Below are 23,315 nucleotides of genomic sequence, written 5' to 3'. Positions count from 1 at the left end.
GGGACACTGACAGCTTGAAGTAACTTATTTTACATATCGGTTGGAGGGTGTCCGTTAAAAAAATTATGCTGTACACTGAGTCCGGCAATAGTTAAATAACAGTTACAGACTATGCTTGGAACAATTTATTAAGCCTTTCCTATTTTTTATTCATTCTTGCAAATGGAAAAAAGTCAAGCCTTTTTTTTACAGTGTTTAAGAGACAACTTGAAGGAAAAATTAATCTATTATCTTTAAAATGTACTTGACAATCTGAATTTTATTGAAGAAAACCTCTAATGGAAACTGATTTGTGTGAGTGTGTGTGAATGGGTATGTTTATTTTGTTTTATTTTATGTTACATTGCTTTAGGGTCTGGTGTTTTGCCAATTTGTTTGTAAATTGTTGTTAAATAAAAAAAGTTAGCAAAAAAAAAAAGGGAAATGACAGTGAAATCACGTTCTCTATCACTCCACTGCAGCTGTTTCCATAGTAATGATAAACAATTGAGCTGGAACTAGCTTCAGGTAAAACAGCTTAAAAAGTGAGATAACTGCCCAGGACTTAAAAAAAAAAAAAAAAAACTGGCCCCAATGAACAGTTTCAGTTGGTGGGACCATGGTATAAGCCGGATCATGCACGACGATGAGCTGGAAGTGTTACAGACTGAACACGGACGCGCACGGTTGGCACTTTCTAACCGAACCGAATCAGAACCGTGCATAAAGTTACCTCATCCTGTTTCTCAAAATGTGACATAAGTCTTCTTTGTCATCGTCAGCTGCAGAGACGAGAGAGAGAGAGAGAGAGACAGACAGACAGACAGACAGACAGACAGACAGACAGACAGACAGACAGACAGACAGACAGACAGACAGACAGACAGACAGACAGACAGACAGCTTGTTCATGTTAATACATTTTGAACAGGTCTTCCTGTGTGGAGTTTGTTTTATGTCTTTGAGTTCAACCCATGAGAAATGAGAGCAAAATCAAAATGTATTTACATTCTTGAGTATATGTATGTAGTAGATCAGAAGTTGACAACATTTCCTTTTAAAACCTTTCTTATCATTTCTAAAAGGTCATTGACTTGTTGCTTTATCTGTTCCAGAGGAAGTGAAAAGTCATCACAGAGAGCGAGTCAGCAGCTATGAACTACTTCCACCCTACAGTAAGTTACTGTGGGAAAACTAATCATTTTATTTAGAATATTTTTTGTGATTCCTCACTCGCCTCAAAGCATCAGTTTACTCATGAAATCTAAGAGTAGTAAATGATAGTAACTGCTTTATACATAAACAGATATATTTGATGCTACATGCAGTTTTATTCTCTTTTCCTCTGTGTGACCTCAGTGGTTTGATTCTCTGCAGTGTCCGAGCTGAGGCTGGTTCTCCTGGGAAACAGCTGGTCTGGGACATGTTCAGTGGGGAACTTCCTCCTGGGTCAGACTGAGTTCAGATTCTCGGACCGCTGTGAGAAGATCACCGGGCAGTACAGAGGGAAGAACATGGTGCTGGTGAAGACTCCAGACCTGCTGCACCTCTCTGAGGCTTCTGTGTCTGCTCTGATGAAGGACTGTGTGGAGCTCTCTGCTCCTGGACCTCATGTCTTCATCCTGGTCCTACAGCCTGAAGACTTCACTGAGCTGCAGAAGACCAAACTCCAGTCAGTCCTGGAGAACTTCAGTGACCAGGCGTTTGGACACTCACTGCTGCTGTTCCTGCCGCCCAGAAGAGCTGCAGATTCATTTGAACATTATAGACGAGAGTCGCCGCTAAAGGACTTCATTAAACAATGCAGGTTCAGATATCTCAAACAGAAAGACATGGAACAACTCGAACTGATGACGCGAGTGGGTCAGATCGTGAGGGAAAACAACGGAGAACATGTGTCTACAGACGCTCTTCATCTGACTCCACAGACTCCAGTCAACTCTCAGACACAGAGTGACGGTAAGTTTGGAGCAAGAAATGTCTCATTTAGTACTTTGTGGCTTTGAAAGTTCCTCTGAGCTGAAACTGTGAGGCGATCTTAAACTCTCCAGTTCATCATGTTCTTGTTAAATGCAAGAAAAACTAGTATGTTACCTGGAGACGACCAGAGGGAACACATGACATTTACAGCCATAGAAAATGTCATGCGAGGGACCAGCCATTTGGTCACAAAAAAATGAGGGACCAAATGAAACCCTCATTTAATCTTCTTGTGTTAAACTTGCCAAACAGTTTCTTTTCTATCAGACCAGTGTACGTTATTCATACCAGACAGTCTCGACACACTTTCTGCAGTCTTCCTCAGTGTTGGTCAAATGATGTGGTCCCTTCGACCACTTACTCTCAAGCAAACAAACTTTTATTCATCCAGGACAATTGTACATATTTTTAGAAGTAGGGGAAACCGGAGGGCCTGCAGAAAATCTACAAAGACACAGTGAGAACGTGAAAACTCCACAGAAAGGCCTCGTCTGGCCCGAGATTGAACCCAGAACCTTTAAGCTGTGAAGCATGAGCACAGACCAACAAGATACTGTGTCACTCCAGCAGTGAGACTCACAGGACAATCTCAGAATTTACAATATTTTTACAATAGAAAAACAAATAATGTGTTACTCCAACCAAGAGTGCACTACAAACAGTGGCATTCAGTTTTAGATGAACAAAAAGAGACATTTTGAAGAGACCAACAGTTGATAAAGACCTCAGTGATGCAGGCAGATGATTCCAATCAAAGGGGCCCTGAAGGAGAAGGACCTCCGGGCAGCTCTTTATGCACAGTTGGAACAGTAAATATAGGATATTGAGAGTATCTAAGAGGGTAGGATGAAGTATAAGGGACAAGAAAAAATTTCAGTATGGTGGAAAATGAAAATAAATACACTTGAAAATAAATTGAAACCAGTGGTACTGCCATCGTTTCTCAGGTTGTAGCCAGTTAAGCTGGATGTATAAATTACAGTGATGAGTTCTATACGGGTGACTTGAAATGAATCTACAAAGGGTGTTGAACAAAAGAGGTTTAAGGTGTACATCAGAAGTATGAAAATAAACAATGTCTGCATAGTCAATAATTGGTAATATAAGGTGAGACATTTTTCTCCTTCTGACTTGAGGTGTAAAGCAGTTTGATGATCTATATAGTTGCATTAAGCAGGAGTGTGTTTGCTTAATGATATGGTCAATATATAATCTGAAGTTAAGCTCAGGATCAAGCCAGACTTCTTGATACTTCACAGTGGTATCCTTGGCCATCGTCAAAGTAAATGTTCAAATCAGCAGATTGTAGAGAGTGGCGAGTTCCAAAAAACACACACAGTGATTTTTTTCATACTAACTTTTAACAGATTCATTCTAAGCCAGTTCTGAATTGAACTGAAGTCTACCTGTGGCTGATTCTGGAGATGACTCATGTTACAGCCTGATAATAACATTTCCCAAACAGCAGATTCTGTTTTCCTAGAGTTGTTGCTGCTGCCATGTTCTCAAAATTCCCTGAATCAATTAGGGCCAAAAGATTTTGTTTACAATTTATTCAAGACATTTTAACAAGTTGATTACCTTATGAGCAGGCCCACTTTTATGTACCCATAAGCCCCAGGGCTTAAACAGATGTGTAGGTCCCCACCCCCCCTCAGTGCAAACCCTAACCATAACCCTAACCCAAAATCCCACAAAAACCTTAACCCTGCTACTCCTACATATATCCCTGTGGGACAGGTAGGGCGGGCCAACTCCAGGTCCACACATGGGAGCGCAGCAAAATCATCGAATACAGTCAGTCATGCCTCAAAGTGATTGTCATGAAAATCAACAAATCACCTCCTTTCCCCCCTTAATTCTGATAGGCCCTTAACTATGGTAGGCCCCTGAGCTCCAGCCCCTGCTAGCCCATTGGATAAGGTGGCTCAGCTTATGAGAAAGACAGGTTTCCACACACCCCTGGTCCCAATTCAGACCCATAATCCAAACATGTCACAAAATGCCTACATAAAAAATAATTATAAAATGCTAGAGTTTGCATTTATTAAACATATTGTTGTAATAATACCTAATTAATTGTAAACCTGTGGTTCGCACTGTTGCTTTTGTCAATTTGTAATATTGTGTAAAGAATACCTCCTCATGTTATTTTTTTGTTCCAGGGTCTGAGCTGAAGATGATTCTCCTGGGAAACAGCTGGAGTCAGAGGAGTTCTGTGGGAAACCTCCTGTTGAAGAAGACAGTGATAAATACAGAGACTAAACCACTAAACTTTCAGACTTACGAAGGCGAGATGCATAACCAGCCCCTCACTGTGGTCAACACTCCAGATCTGCAGGACACAGACACGTCTGACTTTACAGACTGTATTAGACGTCTGAGTGGTCCTCTTGTGTTCCTGCTGGTTCTACAGTCTGAAGACTTCACTGAGACACACAAAAACAAACTGTATTCAGTCCTGCAGAGCTGCAGTGACAAGGCCTTCGACCAATCACTGGTCCTGATCCCCATGAGACAAGAAAAAACAGGGGTCGTACAGAAATCACTTCGTGAGAGCGATCAGGATGACCAACACATAAGGGACATGATCATTAACTGTAAATACAGATATCTTTACATAAAGAGCACTGATGATCCGAACCAGAAAGAATTCACACGTGAAGAGCTGTTTACAAGAATCGGTCAAATGCTGAAAGAGAACAAAGAGAACTTGAGCTGTGGACCATCTCAGGAGGACGACACGGGTCTGAACCTCGCTGCCTCTGAGGAGAACAGGCCATGTCTGAACCTGGTGCTGTGTGGAAGGGCAGGGGTAGAGAAGAGCTCAGTCGTAGAGTCCATCTTCGGACGGGGCAGTGTGTGTTTGAGCCCAGAGCAGTGTGTGGGACACCAGGGGAAGGTATGTGGGCGCTGGGTGTCTCTGCTGGAGCTGCCTCCTCTGTCTGGTTCTGGTGAACCTGAGGAGGAGCTGATGGAGCAGTGTCTCAGCTTCCTGTCCCGCTGTGGCCCTCAGGGCGTCCAGGCCTTCATCCTGGTTCTACCACTGGAACCTCTGACCGACGAAGACAAGTCTGAGCTGAGGAGCATCCAGGAGGTTTTCAGCTCTGCAGTTTGTCCCTTCACTATGATCCTGTTCACTGTAGACTCACACTCTTATCATCCAGATGTGGAAGGATCAGACCTCCAGGAGCTGTGTCAGCCCTATGGAGGACATCTGATATTTAACACCAGGGGGCAGCACCAGGTCGATATGCTGTTGGATTCATTAGAGACTTTTGCCAAAAATAAAGCTCACAGCTACACCACAGAGACACTCATCTACGGCCAGAGGAGGATGATCACAACTGTACAAGAAACTCAAGATCTACAGGTCAAAAGGACAGTCAGCGGTGAGTCTGTTTTTGACCTGATCAAAAGACTTAGAGAAACACATTTTAACTATGTAAAAACATGGTCTACCGACCAAAGCAATAACAAAAAACTGGTACATTTTGTATCAGGGCATTTTTCAAACTACAGATATAACCCAAATGTATTCGATTATTTTTTTATGAGTGAAATGAGTGCAACTAGTTGCAAAATATTCATTTTAATTAATAATTATAATTATTTTTTTGTGACTAATACTACCTGCGAACTGAACAGAGCCTTAGTAATCCTCAGAATTAATTGTTTTTCAAGATTTACCCACAAAAAAAGTAATGATTGTATCACCCCTCCTCGAACTGCCATCTTATCGTGGTTTGCATGCTATGGTGTTCTTGCACATCGAATAATGTTTTACAAACTGGTCTCTTACAAATGAAACCACTCTTAGACAAGTTGAACCCTTATATAAAAAAGCTGTACATTTTTTTGCCAGAAAACCTGTTTCGCACCACCACTGCCGCATTCTTGAGAAGTACAACCTTCTGAACTTCGAAAATTTTAAATTTAAATTGTATGCGACTCTGGCTATGTTCTTTAGATGGTAAAAACCTATCTTTGTGATATTCTTGTGTGGAATAAACACCAGGTCAGAGTCAAAGATCACACCAGGTTCTTCACCTGTGAGGAAGGATTCATAGACAGTGACTGTAGTTTGGGTAAAAGTCTCTCTCTCTGAGCCTCAGGGCCAATGATTAACATTTCAGTTTTGTCCTGGTTAAGCTGGAGAAAGTTTTCTGTCATCCAGGATCTGACCTAAAATGCAGTTAAAAAGTGCATCTATTGGCCTGATGACATCACCAAGAGGGAGCATATACAGGTTAAAAAGCACTTGGCCTAAAATCGAACCCTGGGGCACACCACATGTGATTCCATGCACCTTAGAGGAGCAGGTATCCACACTCACCATGAACGTCCTGTCTGTGAGGTAGGAAGTAAACCATTTGTGTGCAGCACCAGAGAGGCTGATGTGTTTTAAACGAGTTAAAAGAATAGTGTGGTCGACTGTATCAAAGGCAGCGCTCAGATCCAGAAGAACCAACACTGTGACCTTCTGTGCGTCATAATTTAATCTAAGGTCATTTAAAATCTTTAAGAGGGCGGTCTCGGTGCTGTGGTTTACCCTAAAGCCGGACTGGAATTTCTCAAGGACATTTTGTGCAGCAATAACTGTACATATTTATCCTTATAATGTCCCATGTTTGAACTGTATGACCTGCCCTTGCACAAAAATCTCCATTCTATTGTGCAAGTCACAGAACGAACATTTTGATATTATCAATGTATGAATTGTATCAACATTTGTTAAGTAAATATGTAGCCTCACCTTTTAAATTGTTTTATGTTTTATAATTGTTGTTGGCATTATACACCTTGCCCAGAGACAACAGCTGAAAACTAGCTTTGCAGCTAATGCTGACACATTTACAGAAATGTTCATTAATGTTAATGTGTACTGTCCCTGTCAAATAAACTAATAAATAATAAATAATGGTTAGAGCCCAAATGACCCTGGGAGCGCTGTTGTCAGGGGCTCTGTTCCGCTGGTAGGGTCTCTCAGGGCCAGGGGCGTCGGACAGGGGGGGTAAAGGGTACTGAGTACCCAGGGCCCAGAGCAGGGTAGGGGCCCTCAATAATGCTGCAAAAAGCGTTATGTACTGTACTTTCTAAGTTTCTTCATAATTGATACTATAAGAACTGAACAACCGGGTAAAATACAATGGTTGCTACCCAGAATTTTGCACAAACAATAATGATGGATAATATCTCAGGGCCCTGACACCCCTTTAAAAATGTGCCAAATGGTTCAGCCCACACACCGGTGTTCAGCACCGTGAGCTTCAGCTCAGCAGTGACTTGATGAGGTGGATTCTGTGATGTAATGACACAGAGCTATGAGGAAAGACAGATATTTGTCTGGCCTCGCTCTAATGTGCTTTTATTTAACACTAGCCTGTTCTAGCGGACCTTAGAGGAAACTTTCTGTCATAAATGACACTTAAACATGAGGTGAGGCGAGTCCTGCCTCTGCCTGCGCTGAGGATGGTGCAGAGTCAGAGACAGAGTCAGAGACAGAGCTCCTTCTCTCCTCGTTTTAACCTCTAAAGTTTCTCTTTCCTCATATTTATTATAATTGAGCCTCAGGCCAATACAGGGACAAAAGCCACAGGTCTCGCACGCCGTTTTCGCCGAATTAATGATGCTAATTAGCCGCGCGCATTTGGATTCACGCATTATAAATGCGCAGCTTTGGAGACGAGTCAACCTGGTTCTAGTGAAAGGTGGAGCTCGTGCCATTTAGCCAATTCCAACGTAACATTTACAACAACAATTTACTGACTATACACTTAAAGGTATAGGCTTCAAATATGGTGAGACTAAATCAGACTGAAGCCCTTGAGTTTTTTGTTCAGGCCTGTGGCCACAGAGACATCATAGTATCATAATTTTATGTAAAATAGCATTTTAATGCCTATTTTAAAGTCACACATGTGTTATTCTCTGCACAAATATCCCATGTCCCTAGTTCAGCCCTCCTGTTTAATGTGATGGTAATAATCATTATGCTCTACCTAAAACTAGCCATTTCAATTGGCCCAATTAAAGTAGAATATTCCACCCTAATCTAAATATCTATGTCACCACAGGGTTAAAGGTTATTCAATTTCTGTAACTGAATCCAAATCAGATGAAATTTCAAGTCAAACATGGACTTGAAACAAACAAATAAACAAACAAACCATGACCTAAGTACCCATTGGATTGGATATGTGTTTGTATATGAAGCACTTTTTTGTCCAACCCATTTTTTCACTTAGTTAAGGTGTATATAATAAAGTTATAATAGAATATAAATGAACTGCGCTGTCAAACCACTAAACCACTGTCATGTGGTCAAAGAACATAGAATATGAAATGTGAATTTCAAATGGGGGGGGTCCACCAAGATAGTTTGTACCCAGGGCCCAGAATTTGGTGCTCCGCCCCTGCTCAGGGCAAACAGGTCCTAGGTGACGGATCAGACAAAAAGTGGTTCAGAAGCCCCTTATGAGAGACCAGGCCCGGTCAGAATCGCATTTCTGCCCCCGCGACCCGGCAACGGACAAGTGGAAGAAAACAGATGGATGGATAATTGTATCAGTGCATTTGTATGAAGTTACACTAAAGATAGAACCCATATTACCAACTCCTTCTCACTACATTCTTATCACACAGTACTTATTTTTTTTCCTGATGAAAATCATAAACATGACCTCATATTCAAAACCTTTAGATAAAATTATGAGATATGCAGTGACAAAATTGCCTTTGGGGTCACCCCACAAAGGTTATCATCAAATAAAATACGAAGATGACTTATTTACTAGTTTGATGTTGACGTCCCTGGGCCTGAACTCCTAAATCCCACTGCCAATGTAAGGTAAGCTTATTGTGTGTGTCAGTGTTTTAAATACACTGGACAATAGACTAGATATGTATCACGATGCTCAGGGGTATTGCGATGAAGTAATTATGATTAGTCATATGTTTACCTTAAAATGTGTAAAAAGAAAACAGTCATGTGTCCAAAGTTTAGAAAACAAATGCCATTTGACATTTATTATTTAAGTGTTAAGATTGAAAAGTGATAAACAAGGTGCTGTGTAACTGTTACTCGAAACAAAGGAGTGCAGGATACAAATTCTTCTAAAGTATTAAAAGTATTGTGACACTTAATGAATATTGATACTTGGTATTACAGCAATTATTACATTATTGGGGGGGAAGGAGCCTGAGCTTGTGCGGGAGGTTGAGAGATACCGACTAGATATAGTCGGGCTCACCTCCACGCACAGCTTGGGTTCCGGATCCCAACTCCTGGAGAGAGGCTGGACTCTCCATTTTTCTGGAGTTGCCCGCGGGGAGAGGCGGCGGGCTGGGGTGGGTTTGCTCATATCCCCCCAGCTCAGCCGTCACGTGTTGGAGTTCACCCCGGTGGACGAGAGGGTCGCGTCCCTACGCCTTCGGGTCGGGGACAGGTCTCTCACCGTTGTTTCGGCCTACGGGCCCAACATCGGTGCAGAGTACCCGGCCTTCTTGGAGTCCCTGGGAGGGGTACTAGATAGTGCTCCGACTGGGGACTCCATTGTTCTACTGGGGGACTTCAACGCCCACGTGGGTAACGACAGTGAGACCTGGGAGGGAGTGATTGGGAGGAACGGCCTCCCCGATCTGAACCCGAGTGGTGTTCTGTTATTGGACTTCTGTGCTAGTCACGGTTTGTCCATAACGAACACCATGTTCGAGCACAAGGGTGTCCATAAGTGCACGTGGCACCAGGACACCCTAGGCAGGAGGTCAATGATCGACTTTGTAGTTGTGTCATCTGACCTCCGGCCGCGTGTCTCGGACACTCGGGTGAAGAGAGGGGCGGAGCTGTCAACCGATCACCACCTGGTGGTGAGCTGGATCCGCTGGCAGGGGAGGAAGCCGGTCAGACCTGGCAGGCCCAAGCGTGTTGTGAGGGTCTGCTGGGAACGTCTGGTGGATCCCTCTGTCAGTGGGGTCTTCAACTCCCACCTCCGGAAGAGCTTCACCCAGATTCCGGGGGAGGCGGGGGACATGGAGTCCGAGTGGACTCTGTTCTCCTCCTCCATTGTTGATGCGGCTGCTCGTAGTTGTGGCCGTAAGGTCTCTGGTGCCTGTCGCGGCGGCAATCCCCGAACCCGGTGGTGGCGCCCGGAAGTAAGGGATGCCGTCAAGCTGAAGAAGGAGTCCTACCTAGCCTTGTTGGCTTGTGGGAATCCTGAGGCAGCTGAGAGGTACCGGCGGGCCAAGCGTGCTGCAGCTCGTGCGGTCGCAGAGGCAAAAACTCGTGTCTGGGAGGAGTTCGGGGAGGCCATGGAGGAAGACTATCGGTCGGCCTCGAAGAAATTCTGGCAAACCATCCGGCGCCTCAGGAGGGGGAAGCAGTGCTTCACCAACACTGTGTACAGTGCGGGTGGGGGGCTGCTGACCTCGACTGGGGATGTCGTCGGGCGGTGGAAGGAGTACTTCGAGGACCTCCTCAACCCCGCCGTCACGTCTTCCGATGAGGAAGCAGAGGCTGGGGACTTGGAGGTGGGCTCGCCCATCACCGGGGCTGAAGTCACCGAGGTGGTGAGAAAGCTCCTTGGTGGCAAGGCTCCGGGGGTGGATGAGATTCGCCCTGAGTACCTTAAGTCTCTGGATGTTGTAGGACTGTCTTGGCTGACACGTCTCTGCAACATCGCGTGGCGGTCGGGGACAGTGCCCCTAGATTGGCAGACCGGGGTGGTGGTCCCTCTCTTTAAGAAGGGGGATCGGAGGGTGTGTTCCAATTACAGAGGAATCACCCTCCTTAGCCTCCCCGGTAAGGTCTATTCCGGGGTGCTGGAGAGGAGGATCCGGCCGATAGTTGAACCTCGGATTCAGGAGGAACAATGCGGTTTTCGTCCTGGTCGTGGCACACTGGACCAGCTCTATACCCTTCGTCGGGTGCTCGAGGGTTCGTGGGAGTTCGCCCAACCAGTCCACATGTGTTTTGTGGACTTGGAGAAAGCGTTCGACCGCGTCCCTCGTGGTGCCCTGTGGGGGGTGCTCCGGGAGTATGGGGTCCGGGGCCCTCTGCTAAGGGCTGTCCGCTCCCTGTATGACCGCAGCAGGAGCTTGGTTCGCATTGCCGGCAGTAAGTCAGACCTGTTCCCGGTGCGTGTTGGTCTCCGCCAGGGCTGCCCTTTGTCACCGGTTCTGTTCATTACTTTTATGGACAGAATTTCTCGGCGCAGCCAGGGGCCGGAGGGTGTCCGGTTTGGGAGCCTCAGAGTCTCATCTCTGCTGTTTGCAGATGATGTTGTTCTGTTGGCTTCAACAAACCAGGACCTTCAGCGCGCACTGGGGCGGTTTGCAGCCGAGTGTGTAGCGGCTGGGATGAGGATCAGCACCTCCAAATCCGAGGCCATGGTCCTCCACCGGAAAAAGGTGGTTTCCCCTCTCCAGGTCGGTGGGGAGTCCTTGCCTCAAGTGGAGGAGTTCAAGTATCTCGGGGTCTTGTTCACGAGTGAGGGACGGATGGAGCGTGAGATCGACAGACGGATCGGTGCAGCGTCAGCAGTGATGCGGTCGCTGTATCGGTCTGTCGTGGTGAAGAGGGAGCTGAGTCGGGGCAAAGCTCTCGATTTACCGATCGATCTACGTTCCCACCCTCACCTATGGTCATGAGATTTGGGTAATGACCGAAAGGACAAGATCGCGAATACAAGCGGCCGAAATGAGTTTCCTTCGCAGGGTGGCTGGGCGCACCCTCCGAGATCGGGTGAGGAGCTCAGCTACCCGGGAGGAGCTCGGAGTAGAGTCGCTGCTCCTTCACGTCGAAAGGAGCAGCTGAGGTGGCTCGGGCATCTGTTTCGGATGCCTCCTGGTCGCCTCCCGCGGGAGGTGTTCCAGGCATGTCCTAGTGGGACAAGGCCTCGTGGAAGACCCAGGACACGGTGGTGGGACTATGTCTCCGAGCTGGCCTGGTGTCGCCTCGGGGTCCCCCCAGAACAGCTGGAGGAGGTGTGTGTGGATCGGGAAGTTTGGGCATCTCTGCTGAGACTGCTGCCCCCGCGACCCGGCCCCGGATAAAGCGGAAGAAAATGGATGGATGGATGGATGGATGGATGGTATTACAGCACAAAGTTTTGCGATCCGTTATTTTGTCCCAGCCCTAATGACAATACAGCCATAGAATAAAAATGTCTATTGAATAACGTGTTAATAATTCCATTGTTCAAATAGTCTCACTCTACATGCACCTGCCGAGCTTTCATTCGCTCTTGATCACGGTTTTGAGTTAGCTTGTAAGTTACTCAGCCCAGACGCCTATATCGTGTTCAGTGAAAATAATGCAGTACTACTTTGTCTTGAACTCTTTGCCCTTTTTTTATTTTTATTCCTAAAATGCTTTGTCTCTTTGTGGTGTCATGTATTTTCATGGAGTTCTGTAAAGACTTTTTGAGCAGCATATGTAACATGTGTGGATTCTTTAACTCATATTTATCCTTTAAATTATGTCCATATTTTGCAGGTCCTGAAACCTCTGCTGACTGTCTGAGGATTACACTTGTGGGAAGAACTGGCTGTGGAAAAAGCTCCTCAGGAAACACAATCCTGGGAAGAACGCAGTTTCATTCTATCAGAAGTCAAGAATCTGTCACTCAGAGCTGTGAAAAAGCTGAGACTGAAGTCGATGGGCGGAGCATCACTGTGGTGGACACTCCGGGTTTGTTTCACAGCAGAATGTCCAATGATGACGTCATTGATGAAATGACTAAATGTGTCAGTCTTTTGGCTCCAGGGCCTCATGTGTTTCTGCTGGTGCTCCAGATCGGACGATTTACAGAAGACGATAATATGACCATTGATCTCATTAGAAAATCATTTGGGAAAGAGTCACAAAAATACACAATGATTCTTTTCACACATGGAGATAAGTTGGAGGGTAAGAGTTCTCTTGAAGAATACATGAGAAAGAGTGACAGTTCTCTGAAAAAGGTTCTGTCCGACTGTGGAAACCGCTTCCATGTCTTTAATAACAAAGACAAAACAAACGTCTCTCAGGTGAAAGAGCTGCTGAAAAAGATCGATGCCATGTTGGAGGAGAACGGCGGCGGCTGCTTCACCAACAACATGTTTCAACACGCTGAGGTGAACATCAAGAAAGAGATGGAGAGAATCATGAAGGAGAAGGAAGAGGAGATGAGGAGAGAGAGGGAGGAAATGGAGAGGAAACATCAACAGGAAATGGAACACATTAAACAGCAGATGGAAAAACAGAAAGAACAAACAAAGAAAGACAGAAAACAGAGAGAACAGGAGCTCAGAGAAAAGGAGGAAAAGATTAAGATGGAAGAGGTGCTGCGAAAAGAGATGGAAAGAATTGTGAAGGAGAAGGAGGAAAAGATGAGGAGAGAGAGGGAGGAAATGGAGAGAAAATATCAACAGGAAATGGAAGAAATAAAACAGGAAATGGATAAACAAAAAGAACAAACAGAGACAGAAATAAAAGAGAAGGAACAGGAACTTAGAGAAAAGGAGGAAAAGATAAAAATAGAAGAGGAGCTGCGAAAGGAAGAACAGGAAAAGAGGGAAGAAGAAGAGAGAAAGAGAAGAAAACAGGAGGAACATCAGGGTCAGGAATTGAAACAAAAACAAAAAGAGCTGGAGGAAAAAATCAAATCTGAATCAGAGTCAAAAGAAGCAACTGAACAAAATCTACAGGAGAGCAGGAGAAAGATGGAGGAGCAGAAAGAGAAGTGGGAAAAAGACTGGGAAATGTGGTGGCAACAACGAAAAGAGGAAAATGAGGAAAAGGAAAAACAGAGAAAGGCACGAGAGGAACGACAGCGCCAGGAATGGAAACAAAAACAAAAACAGCTCGAGGAAAAAATTAAATCTGAATCAGAGTCAAAAGAAGCAATTGAACAAAAACTAGAGGAGAGCAGGAGAAAGATGGATCAGGAGAAACAGAAGTGGGAAAATGAAAGGGAAGAGTGGTGGCAAAAAAGAAAACAGGAAGATGAAGAGAGACAACAACACCTTAAAAACCTCCGTGAAGAATATGACAGACAAAGACTGAAGGATCAAGAGCAGCGACGAGAAGAAGACAGAATCAGGAAACAAGAAGAGGAAGAAAACATTAAGAAGTTAAAGAAAAAGCATGAGAAAGAAATAGAAGAAAGTAAAAAGGCGTCTGAAAAAGAGGCCAGAACCAGAGCTGAAGAAGAATTTCAAAGGAAGGAGAAAGAAAAGCTCGAGGAGCACAGGAAAAACATTAATGATTTGGTGAAGTGTGTCTGTAAAAAAAAACGCAATGTGAAACGGATTAATAAGAAAATAAAGGCAGCTGAGGAACAAATGAGCAAAGAGACGGATGAGAAGAAAAAAGAAGCTCTGCTGAAAGATCAAGAGAAAGAGCTCCGTGAACTCATACAGGAACTGTTAATGGAAGAGGACGACTCCATAATTACGAAATTGCTAAGGTGGTTTAGGCCAGGGATGTCCAACCAATAGTTCGGGAGCTACCAGCAGCTCACGAAGCCTCTCCAGGTAGCTCGCCAAAGACTTTCTACATCTCACTTGATAACTCAAATGTTAACTCAAGTCACTTCCGATGTTCATGTTGTGCAAAAGTAGCTTGCTGGGTAAAAAAGGATGGAGACCCCTGGTTTAGGCTTTATCAAGGCACACCTGGCCAGTATATTCCTATTCCCACTTCCGCAGGAGCCTCCAGCGCAGTTGAGAAGATCATTTGAGCCACTCTTCAGTCAATTAAGGAAATATACTCCACCCACCGCTCTTCAAGGTAATGTCTTCAGGGAGGACACTGTGAAATCTATGGGCCAGGTCCAGTCGACTGAAGAACAGTTTTATCCACTAGAGTCTAGACTATCAGAAAGCTGAACTCCCTCCCCTCCTTGTGCTTCCACCACAGCCCCCCACCTCACACCAATGACTTGAGATAAACTTAAATTTTGATTCATCAATGAATTGACAATGCAAATCTTTTGAATCTGAAGTTTATATGTCACATTGCTTTTTATAGCCACTGTAGAGGGCGGTATATGTTGGTACTGATATACAATATGTATTGTCATATTAAGAATCATTTTCTCATTTGGACAGACATGAGGTGATTGTTTTTATGAGAGGTTTTGAAGTTAAGGGTTTATGAGTGTTTAATTGAGAGCGTGCTGATATTTAACACAGTCTCTTGGTTTGGTCATTTAACTGTCAAAAACAAAGCTAAACTTGGCAGAGTTGTTTAACAGGGCAGTAAAATAACAGGCCAAGAACAAACCAGTTTATCTCAGCATTACAGTAAAGCAGTGCGTCGTGTCTGTATTAAGATCACAGATGACGATAGCCGCCCATTGTCCCATCACTTTGAGCTCCTTCCATCAGGGCAGAGATACAGACTTCCGTGTGCCAAGAAAAATTTATATTTTTTATACATTTTTTTATTTTAATATTTTGTTCCCTTTGCCTAGCCTGGCTAACACCAGACTAAAATCACAAGTGATATTTAGTCTGGGGACCACCAATTCATTTTCTCGTAGGAGAGGTGTGGTTTACGATCGTCCATAGTCGTTTATTGGGCGATACGAAAAAAAAAAAAAAAAAGTCTCATGCGTCTGCACGTAGCCCCAGCCAATCATATCATCGTATGAGATGACGTATGACGTACCCGCTGTAAACTTTTGAGCTAAATTATTTAGAACAAGGTCTAAAGCTTGATCAAAAAATACCATCGTGTCTGCTGCTCTCATGTTGGATCCGTAAATAAACTTTTTTTTTTATTATCCGTAAATAAACTACAAGCTTCCGTATATCGAATAGCGCGTCATCGTCTTGCCGTCCCTCCTCGCTCTGTGATTGGTTCCCAAATCCACCGGAGATTTGGCCATGGTCCCCAGGCTGTTGTGCAGTTCGAAATAATTCGAGCGCACACAGCAGCCTGGTGTTAGCCAGGTTACCCTTTGCCATCAAGGAGCTGAAATAAGTTGTAAGTATTAATGTCGTTCAGCCAGTCTGTTCCTTTTTCCTTTCCTTAATGAAGTGTACCTGCTGCTACTGTGTCTGCAGTGAACTGATTTTATAATGAACTGATTTTATGATGTACATTGCTGGGCAAATGTATTAGAATGTATGAGCCAAAGGCAAATTTCTGCCATCATTGTGCATGGTAGACAATAAAGTTTTTTCTATTCTATTCTATTCTATTCTATTCTATTCTATTCTATTCTATTCTATTCTATTCTATTCTATTCTATTCTGTTTTGTTTTGTTTTGTTTTTTCTCTAGTGCGAATTTTCCTTTTGTTAGCGGCGTAAACAGAGCTAGCATGCTAAAGCCATTTGTTCGCTAGCTTAAATTGTTTGTAAATTGGACACTTGGGGTTAGTGTCACATGGGGGACAAATGGTGGGAAAAAAATATTTTATGTCTAATGAAACCCCAAACTGAATAAATGCATTTGCATGAAACTATCTTTTAATTTTTAATTCTAAAATTGAAATGTTTGAATATTTTATATTTGGTCAAAGTGTAAATGTGTGACTTCATGAATAATGTCAACTGTGGTGTCGCGTCTGGAAAACAATAAACTTGTGATTTCTCATGTATGATTATATTTTCAATTTGTAATGTATATCTGACTTTTTCTACTTTGTAACATGTTTACTCGATTTTAGTCCTATTAACGTGTTCACACAAAAAAGACAGCCCAACGCACACCCTTTGTACAGATGGAGCCAGTCTACAGGTCGCTGGTTAGCAGGAGGAAGTTACACTGGGTTAGGGTGCCCTCTAGTGGGAAATCCAAGAACAGAAAAGGCACTAAGGGAACATCACAGAACATAACAAGGTAACTGGGGCCTTTGTACAGTCATTTTGAGCGGAAAAAAAAAGCAAATGGCAGCAGGTTTTTACATATTTCTTATGGTTTCCAAAAATATCGCTTCATCATCACTATCGAGAAAGTCCCCCAAAATATTGAGATATTAATTTTTGTCCATATCACCCAGGTCTGGTTCTAAAACCCAAACATCACTCCTTGGTTAAGAAAAGCTGTTTTGTGTCTCATGTAGTTATATAATCTGTGGGATCGTGAGCTGTGACTCTTGCTGTGAATCTGTAGCTGCGGAACAAAAACTATACCTACGATGACTCGACATTACAGGCCTATGTTATTTACTTACTACTTCCTACTACTTCCTCTACTTCTCAAAAAACAAAAACACTTAAAAAGATTGTTTAAAGTAGATATTACCAGTAGCCAAAAGTAAGTAAATAAATAAATAAATAATGGTGAGAGGGGGGTTAAGAGGTCCCAAAAACGAGACAAAAGAGCAGGAAATTTGCGATGAAAAGAAATGTCAAAAAAGGTTGCGACTACACGGCAACAAGGAGGCGTTACACTGGTCTATCGGCTATAAATGTTTCGATTTGGGTAAAGCTGAACAGTAGAAAAAACACTTGGCACCCCTCCTCCGCCTGGACTCTCCTGTACTCTGCTCATCGTCCTATAAAACTCTTTAAATGTCACTTTGTTTCTATGATTCTTCTTATAGGTTGAAAATAGAAAATGAGCGCTGCTTCAGGTCCCACAAGGGTAACAAGTTGTAGTGAACTCCGGGTGCTCTTCCAAGGAGCCGATAGTGCATGAAAACAGAGGAAAATGACTGGCTATGAGTGTAGAATGCAGTCAAAGAAGGTTAGGAGGCACTCCGTAGTTATCAAAAATTAAAAATCCTTTATTGTGGCATGGACAAAGTAAGTTGTATTTTCCACATGTGAATGGTTTAAACATGTCCCGTCCACATATGTAAAGCTTTTTGGCACGCTCCATGTCCTAGAAGTGATCACTTCGTGTCTATTGGTGTGTTCCAGGCAACTGGTAGCTGGTAAATGTACCACTTCCCACTTGAAAAAATGCCTTGGAAAGCTGCTCGAACTGGTAATTACAACTTGTAAACTCGGAAACCTGTAGACTGCTACGAGTTCGTATACGAGATGAAGACAGTAATGGCGCCCACCAGTGGAGCAGTACTGCTAACGTTAAAACTGTAACAAAATCACTACATCAGTGATGTGAACGTTACTTTTGGTCACAGGTTTCAACATAACATTATGTCGCATGTTTGTAATTACATCTGGTTTGAAGAAACGTTCATACAACGTTAGCATCGTATGAGCTAACTGTTTTAGCATTAGCAGTTTTGTTTACATACGACTTCAATCACCTGGAACGCACTGAAGTCGTAACTGGTAACTTTCAAGTGGGAAAAATACCAGTTACCAGTTGCCTGGAACGCACCATGTATATTGTATGTTCATTGTTTTGTCGCATTGGGTCACGTGACACTTCTCACCTGAGCCCTCCCTTGGGTATTTTAGCGCACCTGCAAGTAATTCATTCACAAAAATTGCTCTGATGGAGATATAGCTGTCGAAACTCGTTGCCGTTTTTTAATTACTTTGTCCATGACACAATAAAGGATTTTTAATCTACGATCTTTAACTACGGAGTGCCTCCGTACCTTCTTTGACTGCATTCTACACTCATAGCCAGTCATTTTGAGTCACGTGCTGAGTGAGTCGCCTCACTCAGCACGTGAGTGAGGCGACTCACAACAAAGGCCACACTCTAGATCTAGTTATTACAAAAGGTGTTAATATATCAAATGTGAATGTTGTTAATGTTGCTTTATCTGATCATTTTTGTGTCTTCTTTGACCTGTGTGTTACACCTAAACCAGTGGTTGGGCCTGGAGTTATTCAAAGAAGACACATAAATGATACAACGAAAACACAGTTTATGGAGATGATCAGATTTGAAAATGCCCCATGTTCTAATGTTGATAATCTGTTGGACTCTTACACATCAAGGGTCTTAAATGTTTTGGATACTATTGCTCCTGTCAAGGTTAAAATGGTTAACAATAGGCAAAAGGCACCTTGGAGAAGTGAAGTTTCGGTCAGGGCACAGAAAAGGGAGTGCCGAAAAGCCGAACGGAAATGGCGCAAGTCAAAGCTCCAGGTTCATTTTGAGGTTTACAAAGAAGTGCTTTGTGTGTTCAACCAGATTTTGCGTGGAGCAAGGGAGAAGTACTTCTCTAAAATCATCTCAAACTGCAGAAACAATTCTCGTGTTCTGTTTTCACCAGTAAACAGATTAACTAACCCTCCAGTTTCACTGCCCCTAGAACTAATCTCGACATCTAAGTGTAATGAGTTTGCAATATTTTTCTATGACAAAGTCCAAAGCATTAAAAATGCCATAATTTCCACAACACAAATAGAAACTCTGCCACCAGATAAACACCTTGAGCTGACACATTTCACACCTGTTACTGACAAAACAATCGAAGAGGTTATCTCCGGTCTGAGTTCATGTACATGCTGCCTTGATGAATTACCCACTAGATTTCTGAAGTCTGTGCTGACCAGCTTGTTACCACAACTTGCTCAGTTAGTTAACATCTCACTCCAGACTGGAGCATTTCCAAAGGCCTTGAAAACAGCAGTCATTAAGCCTCTTCTAAAAAAGAGCAGCCTTGATGCCAAGGTAATGAACAACTACCGGCCCATATCAAACCTGCCATTCTTAGGAAAAGTCCTAGAGAAAGTAGTATATCAGCAGCTCACTTACTTTCTCCTGTCTAACAATGTGTTTGATACTTTCCAGTCAGGCTTTAGGCCCCACCACAGCACTGAGACAGCTCTGATCAAGGTGACAAATGATATCCGCATGAACACCAACGCAGGTAAGGTCTCAGTCTTAGTTCTGCTAGACCTGAGCACTGCCTTTGACACAGTGGACCACGGGATCTTACTTCACAGGTTAGAAAACTGGGTAGGAATCTCTGGTACTGCTCTAAACTGGTTTAAGTCCTATCGCGAGGACAGGACGTACTTTCTTGAAATTGGCAACTGTGTCTCAGACAAAATTGCCATGACCTGTGGAGTCCCCCAGGGGTCAATCTTGGGACCCCTCTTATTCAACTTGTACATGCTTCCATTGGGTCAGCTAATAAACAGCAACAATGTGTCATACCACAACTATGCAGATGACACTCAAATCTACGTGTCACTGACGGCTGGTGAACATGGGCCTGTAGATACTCTCTGTCACTGCATCCAACAGATCAGTTTGTGGATGCAAAGCAACTTTCTCCAACTAAATGCAGACAAAACTGAGATCATTGTTTTTGGCCCACAGGCACAAAGACAAAGTGTTATCAGTCACCTTGAGTCTCTCTCTCTAAAACCAAAAAATCAGGTTAGAAATCTAGGAGTAGGCTTCCGGTTTATGGCTTTAAGGGAGTAGACGCGTGACGAGCGAGCTCCGGCAGAATTTAAGACTTTTATTACCTTCAGACCCCACACTAACCAAAAATTTGCGCCTACTGTTTACGCTAAAGATTCCTACCTTTTACCGAAGCCAAGTACGGATAAAAACAACCTTTCGAAATGCCACCTCCCAGGAAAACCGCAGATAAGGACGGAGCTAATGCTAAGGACGGAGCTAATGCTAAGGACGGAGCTAATGCTAACGGTGCTGCTGCTACTGCTAGCTTGACGATAGATGCCATATCCGCCCTACTCCAGAAACACCGTGAAGAGTTGTCTGCTGAGTTTAAGGCATCACTCACAGGGATTGAGACCAAGCTGGATCAGACCAAACTGTTGGCAGATGACCACGACCAACGCGTCTCCTCCTTGGAACTAGCCACGGATGACCTTAGTCAGCGCGTAGCGGATATCGAAGCTACATGTTCATTTCTACGCGAGGAGAACGACAAGCTCAAGGCTAAAGTTGTCGAATTAGAAAACCGAGGCCGAAGATCAAATATACGTATCATTGGCCTAGCTGAGTCCACAGAGACTGGACGCCCAACGGAGTTTTTCTCTCAGTTGCTCCAGGAGGTTATCGGGAAAAACATCCTTCCTAACCCGCCAGAGATCGACAGAGCCCACCGCACGCTAGCCCCCAAACCCGGTCCGGGGCAGTGGCCGCGGCCAGTCATTCTATGCCTCCACCGGTACCAAACGAAGGAGGCTCTCATCAGGGAAGCCCGCCGCAAAGGGAGATTCGACTTCCATGGCCAGCAGATTCGCATTGTGGAGGACTACAGCGCGGAAGTGATGAGTCAACGAGTGAAATACAAGGACGTGATGGCGGAGCTTTACAAAAGGGGGTTTAAACCTGCGTTGCTCTACCCAGCTCGTCTTCGCATAACCTTGCCAGGGGGAGCCAAGAAGCGGATAAACTCTGTGGCTGAAGCACAGAAGTTTATTGATGATCACCCGGGTCGCCAACTACACGATGTAGAAGGGGAGTGACTGACGCGTATTTCCACCGGACTGAGTCGTTGTGGATACCAGCTCAAGTACCGGTGAAGCATATTGTTTACTGTTTTGACTGTTTAAATTTCACCGCTTTAACCATAAGTGACTGTTTTTAATTATAAGCATTTTGGCATTGTTTTGCACTGTTCTCTTTCATTGAAGGTCTGTTTAAGGCAAATGGCCCATTACAATAGCATTTCGGACTTGTATTGGGACAATATTTATTGTATCTGACATGTTTAGTTCTATGGCTTATGTAACTTTTCTCTGACGCGTTTTGTTGTTTGGTGTGTGTGTGTGTGTGGGGGGGTTAATATTCTAATTTTGCTTATTGCCGGAGCTGCAGCTTGAATTATGTTCATCACTGGGGAGGCGAGTTTTAGTCAGTTGGTTTATAGAGCTTGCTGCTTTTTTATTTATTTTTTACTACTGCAGCTGTCTTTTTTCGGGTGGGGTGGGAGGGGAGGACTGTCACTGCCAATGATCCTGTTGCATTTTGCAACTTTTTGGAAAAGTGCTGGACACTTTGCTTATTTGATGCTATCATTAAGCCACCATGACCTGTTCTACTTTTACGCTTTTATTCATGCTGTACAATGAACGGCCTTAATTTTGTGAGCTGGAATGTTAAGGGATTAAATCATCCTGTTAAACGAAAGAAGGTTTTTTCACACCTAAAGCAGCTTAAGGCCAAAATTGCTTTTTTGCAAGAAACCCATATTCGGAACTCAGATTCAAGTCGTTTGCTGCGTTGGTCTGGCCAATGTTTTAATTCTTCATTTCAGGGCAAATCTCGAGGGGTCTCAATATTTATTAATCATGATGTTTCATTCGAACCACATGATGTGTCATCGGATAACTATGGTCGTTATGTAATTGTTTCAGGCAAACTGTATAACACACTTGTGGTCCTGGTCAATGTATACGCCCCAAATGTGGATGATGCCAGTTTCTTCAATCGATTGTTTTCATTACTACCAGACTTGAATGCTTATAACCTTATACTTGGGGGTGATCTTAACTGCTGGTTGGATCCAGCCTTGGACAGATCCTCTAACAATCCTGCCACGGCAAGTAGGTCGGCCTGCGCTATCAATGGTTTTCTTTGTGATTTTGGTGTATGCGACATTTGGCGTTTTTTACACCCAAGTACCAAAGAGTTTTCCTTCTTCTCACCAGTGCACCATACGTATTCCAGAATTGATTATTTCCTTGTTAATAATCAACTTCTGCCCTTGGTCAGCACCTGTGAATACCATCCAATCGTAATATCGGATCACGCACCTTTAACTTTCTCCCTGCTGATTCCTGACATTCCTCCTGGGTGTAGGCAGTGGCGTTTTAACTCCACTTTGCTGTCCGATGCAGAGTTTGTTAAGTTTATAGAGAACGAAATAACTTTTTTTCTTGACACAAATACTAATCCAGATATTTCCTATAAAACTTTGTGGGATGCACTTAAAGCGTACTTACGTGGGCAGATTATTGCTTACACTGTCCGAATGAAACGCAAATCAATACAGGAGCAAAATGAACTTATCCGTCAAATTGGAGAATTAGATAAACAATACGCTCAAAATAAATGCCCTGGTCTATATAAAAAGAGAGTCGAGCTAAAAACTAGGTTCGATCTGCTCACTACTTACCGCGTTGAACAGCTTTTATTAAGGAATAAAACTATGTTTTATACCTATGGAGACAAGTCTGATAAACTATTAGCCAATCAACTTAAGAGTTCTAAGTCTAAGCAATCTATTTTGGGGATACGGCTGAGCAGTGGTGAGATTGCGTCTGACCCCTTGAAAATCAACACAGCTTTTAGAGAGTTCTATACAAAACTTTACACCTCGGAGACATGTGTAACTGCTGATACAATTAATTGTTTTCTTGATAACCTCAATATCCCCCAACTTTCCACAGATTCTGCTAAAAGGTTAGAGGATCCAATTTCTCAATTAGAAATCGTAAAGGCCATAACATCTATGCAGTCAAACAAATGTCCAGGCCCTGACGGATTTCCGTCAGAATTTTTTAAAA

General features: G+C 43.5%; 3 protein-coding genes across 3 annotated transcripts in view; all 3 read left to right on the top strand.

The window, feature by feature from the left end:
* LOC306975697 (uncharacterized protein) overlaps positions 1 to 14,798 on the top strand; it is a 44,803-nt gene extending 30,005 nt beyond the window's left edge. Inside the window, exon 6 of the mRNA XM_079573348.1 lies at positions 14,600 to 14,798. Within this exon, the coding sequence (XP_079429474.1) occupies positions 14,600 to 14,681 (82 nt within the window). The 3' untranslated portion in view covers positions 14,682 to 14,798. The remainder of the gene's footprint in view (positions 1 to 14,599) is intronic.
* LOC306976312 (GTPase IMAP family member 5-like) lies at positions 1,099 to 3,818 on the top strand (the record flags this gene model as incomplete). The annotated part of the gene is made up of 3 exons (XM_079574233.1): positions 1,099 to 1,154; positions 1,357 to 1,938; positions 3,700 to 3,818. Coding segments are annotated over exons 1-3 (702 nt in total). The 5' UTR covers positions 1,099 to 1,153.
* LOC306975724 (GTPase IMAP family member 8-like) overlaps positions 4,130 to 23,315 on the top strand; it is a 37,424-nt gene continuing 18,238 nt past the window's right edge. The window contains exon 1 of the mRNA XM_079573408.1: positions 4,130 to 5,351. Coding sequence (XP_079429534.1) covers positions 4,139 to 5,351 — 1,213 coding nt within the window. The 5' untranslated portion in view covers positions 4,130 to 4,138. The remainder of the gene's footprint in view (positions 5,352 to 23,315) is intronic.

This window comes from Gobius niger (assembly GCF_951799975.1).
Source record: "Gobius niger genome assembly, chromosome: 16".
Taxonomy (NCBI): domain Eukaryota; kingdom Metazoa; phylum Chordata; class Actinopteri; order Gobiiformes; family Gobiidae; genus Gobius; species Gobius niger.
Note: the sequence above shows the minus strand (reverse complement) of the source record. Positions and strands in the feature narration are given on the sequence as shown.